The sequence below is a fragment of the Chinchilla lanigera genome, unplaced genomic scaffold (genome assembly GCF_000276665.1).
Source record: "Chinchilla lanigera isolate Chin_1 unplaced genomic scaffold, ChiLan1.0 scaffold00074, whole genome shotgun sequence".
In the NCBI taxonomy this organism is placed as follows: domain Eukaryota; kingdom Metazoa; phylum Chordata; class Mammalia; order Rodentia; family Chinchillidae; genus Chinchilla; species Chinchilla lanigera.
This window is the reverse complement of record NW_004955475.1, coordinates 5,703,068-5,709,067: the sequence shown is the minus strand read 5'-3', so window position 1 is coordinate 5,709,067 and position 6,000 is coordinate 5,703,068. Positions and strand designations below refer to the sequence as shown.

General features: G+C 37.2%; 1 protein-coding gene across 6 annotated transcripts in view; it reads right to left on the bottom strand.

Moving 5' to 3' along the window:
• Positions 1 to 4,833: 4,833 nt before the first annotated feature.
• Heph (hephaestin) overlaps positions 4,834 to 6,000 on the bottom strand; it is a 79,058-nt gene continuing 77,891 nt past the window's right edge. For 5 of the 6 annotated variants that reach the window (XM_005401575.2, XM_013502890.1, XM_013502889.1 and 2 more), the window contains one exon: positions 4,834 to 5,775. In XM_005401575.2, coding sequence (XP_005401632.1) covers positions 5,543 to 5,775 — 233 coding nt within the window. In that variant the 3' untranslated portion in view covers positions 4,834 to 5,542. The remainder of the gene's footprint in view (positions 5,776 to 6,000) is intronic. The other variant, XM_005401576.2, reaches the window with a different exon arrangement.

Sequence of the window (6,000 nt, the reverse complement as noted above, 5' to 3'; positions counted from 1 at the left end):
AAATACCCTTTTAAAGTATAATAAGGGAGAGATGAGAGGAAACTAGAAGATAGACTTTTAGAGACAGGTAAGAAGATGGAGGAGGCAAGGAAATGGAGAGGGAGGTAACAGGAATAAAAATAATCAAAATGTTACATGCCAGTATCAATATACACAAATGAATCTCATAATTCTGCATTACTAATATGTATCAATAAAAGTCCTTTTCCCAATGGGATTTGTATTTAGAGCAGTTTTTGGTTCACAGAAAAATTGAGAATAAAATACACAGTTCTAATAGATTCCTCTCCTCATGCATGAACAATCTCCTCCATTATTGATATCCCACAGTTGATGAGCTTTCACTGATACCTTATATTCCAAAGTCCACGCATTTATTAAGGTTTACTCTTGATGTTTTATAAACTGTGGGTTTTGACAAATTTATCATGAACTACATCCAATTATAGTATTTTACATAATAGTATTTTCTTTCCCTTCAACTTTTTTTTAATGTGGTACTGGAGATTGAACTCGGTACTGAGACTGAGCAACAATCCCAGCCATTTTTACATTCTTTTACTTTGAGACAGGGTCTCACTAAGTTGTTTAGCCTGGGGTGGAACTTATATTCCTCCTGCCTAAGTCTTCCAGCCTTCAAAGATTATACATAGGCACTACCATACCTGGCTCTTACAGAATAGTTTTAGTGGCTTAAAAGTCTTTTGTGATCTGCCTATTTACCTCTCCCTCCCCACTAAACACTGGTAACCATGGTCCTTTTCCTTGACTAGTACTTTTGAATTTTGCAGAGCATAATAGAATCATAAAAGTAACTAGTCTTTTAAATTGACTTCTTTCATATAGTAATGTGTATTTATATTTCATCCATGTCTTTTCATGACAGTTCCTTTCTTTTAGTGCTGAATAAAATTTCATTTTTCTGCATGTACTACAGTTTATTTACCCATAAATCTATTGAAGTAATTTTGGTGCCTTCCAAATTTTAACAGTTACAAATGAAAGCCCTGTAAATATTCTTGTGCCGGTTTTTGTTTGTAAATAAATTATCAAGTCATACGTAAATATGAAGATGCATGACTGCTGGATCATATGGTTTAACTACATGTTTAGTTTTGTAAGAAACTGACAAACTGTTTTCCCAAATGGCTGTACCATATTACATTCCCACCTGAAATGAGTGAGAATTATTCTTGCTCCACATGCTCATCAGAACTTGATGGTGTTTCTTTTGATTTGTTTGCTTAAAGAGGTGTAAAGTGGTTTCAAAGTGTTATTTTAATTTCCAATTCCTTAAAGAAATATGAAATTGAACATCTTTTTTCATGCTTAATTACCTTCTGCCTATCTTCTTTAATTAGATGCCTATTGAAGTCTTTTGCTCATTTTTAATTTTCCTTCTATTGTTGAGTTTTAAGAGTTCTTTGCCACTCATAATTTAGATGATTCCTCCCAATCAGTGGTTTGATTTCTTATTTTTGACAGGTTTTTAAAAAATTGTTTGTGGAAAGTCAACATTTGTTCAAACACCAACTGCTACTCTTGAAAATCACATTAAAATCTCATTTTCTATAGCCAGAGAATTTGTGGTTTTAGTTTTTTTATTAATTAAAATACTCACTCCCCATTTATATAAAAAATTTCTTGTGTGAATGTGGGGGAAGGGTAAGATATTCTATTTCATAAGGAGATGTGTTCCAGTATTATTAACCTGGGCAAATTGCTGAAACAACCCCTTAGAATTCCCAGGACTGACAGTTTGGAGATAACTTACTCTGAACAAAACAACTTCTGATGTTTGGATAGCTCCATTTGCAAGAATAGAATATAACATTTGCAAGAACTGTTTTCTGACCCAGGACATAGCTATCTTTTTACAATTTTAAAAGAGAAATATTTCCTATTTTGACTGAGGTTTCTCTTGATCACTATAAGGAACCTGCACATTTCATTTCCTTTTATTTTTTCTTTATTTATTTATTTGTTTATTTTTTGAGACAAGGTCTTGCTATATAAATCAGCCTGGCCTTGAACTCACCATGTAGCCTAAACTGGCCTCAAACTAATGAAAATCCTCCTCCCTCAGCCTCCTGAGTCCTGGGATTACAGGTGTGCACCCCCATGCCTGGCAGGAACCTATATATTTCAAGACCAAACTATGTGATCCTGTCAGCGCTTAGTGGGGAAAATTGTGAACATCAAAATATTTAATATGGAAAGACCAGGGGAAGATTATTAAATAGAAAGTGAATTAGGAGGGGGAAATTTACTTCCTCAGTCTCCTTCTAACAGGTTTATAACTGATCCTTTACCTTAGATTTGAATCCTCTCTTGAAAGTCTTGTTCCTAATTTCAAAATTCCTTTCCTTATTTTTTTTTCTGTTCACAGGAAGAGTTTTTTATAAAGCACTTAAGACTTTAGTAAGGATACATTCCATTTGCATTCCTGATGCCTAGGATTTCTAGGATTCCTCCAACCCTCTGCACACTTGATTTAACCCAGAAATGCCCTAAACATCCCCTAGTCTCTCCCAGGCATATCACAGCTACTCCTTGGCCAAGGCCTAATGAATTCTGGGTGGTCGCTAGTTGCCAGGACAAGGGTACTACTTATCAGTGAAAGATCCTTTACATTCTTCCTCACTGGCAAACTTCAAATGTGGTACTTTCATTTACCATGTCTTTTCTGCTTAAATGTATTTTAGAAATTCTTCAGAGATAGGTCTGATAGCAAGACATTCTCTTAGAATGTCCAGCTTTATTGTATATAGAATTTGAAATTCATAGTCCTTTTTTTCATCACTGGAAAAATCTCATGCTGCTTCCTTCTGGCCTCCAGGGTTTCAGACAGATCCCCACTGTCATTCATTTGATGTTCCCATATAGGTAATATATTGTTTTTTATGATGTTTTCAGGATTTTATTTCTAAATGACTTAGTTGTTTCTGGTGGAAGGTTCTATGATGCAAAGTTGCCATTTTACTTTTTCAGCTATTCTGTCCCTATCTAGCCTGCCTTCCTCTTTCTTTCTGAGTAATTCTATTTTTCCCTCTATCACTATTTCCATGCTGTGTTTATCTTCGGAAACAGAAAAATCTTTGATATCTTGTTCAAACTAGAAGCCTAATTCATATTTGGATCATCACTTTTTCATGTAGAAAATCAATTGTAAATGGCTAGAAAGTATTTGAGAAAAAATGAGCAGGAGGCTATTACAGTTGTCCATACAGACTGGGGTGGTAGCAATAGAGGCAGAAACAACGGTATTTCAGAGGTAACTCAAACAAGACTCCCTGACGTACTGATGCTGGGAATTTTTGGCTTGAGTCATTCAATGGATGGCAGTACCACTTAACTATAGAAATATTTCCTTGTATTCACACTTGGAATACACTCAGCACAAAAACACATCCCTTTCTGAAACACATATGCTCTAAGTTCCCACTCCTTTATCTGAAGCAGGACTACACACTTTGAAAAAAAGTGCATCCCTTCCTATCTACCACTCCTAGACTATCAGATTCATAATTGGGACCAAACTAAGGCCCTCCCACTTGCATGTAAATTAAAACTATTAATTAACTGGAGTCCTCAGGGTACACTTGGTTTTCATTATCTTTCACATTAACAACAGGCCAGAAGGGTTCTGCTTTTGCTGGCTGCATTGACTACACAATGGCCTTAAATAACTACCAATCCAAATCCTATTCCACTGTCACTATGTTTCTAAGATTTCCAGTGAAACTTTTCAGAAACTCACTGACCATGGTAAAATAAGATGAATGGTAGTTTCTGGCCAGTTTCCCTCTCCAACCTCCAATATACTGAAACTGAACATCAGCTCTGAAGGTTTTTACAGTTAATCTTCAAGGGGTTGCTAATTAAGCACAGAAGTTGCTAAATAGACAAGAAAGTAAGACTCAGTATGGCTAAGAAAGATGGAACTTGGTGGAGACTTTGAAGCAGAAGGAGGGTGGAATGGCATTTGGAATCAAATAGATGAGTACTTGAATTCCTGCTCAACTGCTAGTTGAGCACTCTTGAGTAAAATTATGTAAAGTCCATGAGCCTTTGTTTTCTCACATGTAAAATGGGAGAGCTCTCTGAAAGAACTGAGGTAAGTCAATTTTTTGTTTTGTTTTTTTTTTTTCCAGTACCAGGAATCAAATTCACGACCTTGCACTTGCCAGGCAGGTGTTGTGCCGCTGAGCTAAATCCCCAGCCCTTGAGATAAATGAAATTAAATCAGGAGTTAGAATGCTTTATACTGTATAAAGTATTACATATTTCTGTTATCGTCATTAGTTTCCCTTATGGTGCTTCTTCTGTTCTGGTACACTCTTATAGATACAGCTGTGGGAAGGGGGGCTTCTTACCCCTTGCCTATTTTATCTCATGTCTATGCTCTCTGACCTAGGCTTCAAAGAGGCTCAAACTTGCAGATGACAAAGAGATACTGCTATAAGGTACCAGAGGGAATGACTCTGTCTTATAAAGAGACACCAAGGTAGTAAGTAAACCTCCACGGGAAGAATGGGTCAGGAGATATGTTCTCAACTTCCTTGCCAAGTGGACAGATGTGAGTCTCGTGTGATGCTTGTATCCCTGAGTTTTTTTTTTTTACATTTGGAAAACCTCTGCCACCTATGAGATTGATCCATTTTTAGGATGTTACCCACCACAATATTTATGGACTCCTCTGGGATAGCTTCCACAACACAGATTTGCAGGCTTCACAATGAATAGACAGGCCCATACTTTACACTCAATCCAACCATGAGAGTTTTTGTTTGAAATCACCCAGAAGCCACAGGGATAGTCAGAATCACGAAGTTCAGTCTTTGAGTATTCTAAGAAGTATTTTAATGGATAAAATTTGCTGCCTCAAACATGGAGAGGCCATCTAACACTTCCATCAGTATCACTGTGTATGAACCCGAAGAACTGACTTTCTAAAGTATTTCTGGTTCCAGAAGTTGTAGGTACACACAGCAGCAACAACCCATCCACTCACTTTTCGAAGATAGTCCACTGCCAAGGAGACTGAAAATATAATTTAGATTCCCAATTCCCACCCTACCTCCAATTCACCATCATAGATTCTTTGTCCTTAGTTTAGTTGTAGGTTATCTTCATGGCTTACTTGGCCTCAGATCGAACTTGCCTATATCCTGGAAAGCAACAGAAACCTAATTAAGAAGGTTTTTGTTTTCTTGGATTCTACTTGTGAGAAGGATCCATTTGTAGAAATTTCCAAATTTTCCATGAGTTCAGTGTGACATAACAGCTATTGAAATTTGGAGGGGACACTCTCAGTCCCAGATCTCAAAGTGTAGCAAAGAAACTACACAAAGAATGAGAGCGCATAATTTCCATATAAATAAATAAATGAAGAAATACGCAGACAATTTTGATTCTGGTCTTTGCCTCTTCACCACCCATGACCCTTTGGTAAAAGAGTTAGCTGTTAGTCCCTGACGCACTGGAAGCCTTTGAGTACATTCCGTGTGTGCTTCTTGAGGATACCTCCAGGCTCCAGTTATTACTGCTTGAGAGAGAGAAGCTTGAAGCTATCATCCAGGATAGATCTTCTGTTGCGCCGTAGCTTTCTTTGCCGATGCTGGTACCAGACCACACCAACAAGAGCAAGAACAACAAGTAGGAGGATAATGCCCACGGCAATTAAAACAGAAGTTAGCATCTCAACATATTTTATGGGGATCTGCATGCCCAGCATCTTCAAATTGCCATCTCCAATGTCTGCTAGGATCGCTGCTGAAATGGAGGGGAAAGACAAAATGGGTACCCAAGAATGGGGAGTACTCTAAAGCATCATCATTGGTAGTCATCTTTTGTAGAAACAAGTCCATCCAAATAGGATGAGTTCATATTCTATCACTTAATATTCTTATGCTAGTAATTCACTTTCCATTTCTTAGCTTCTCACACAGAAAATTACTGGGTTTATTAGACAAACAATTTTGAGGGTTGTTCCCCCAC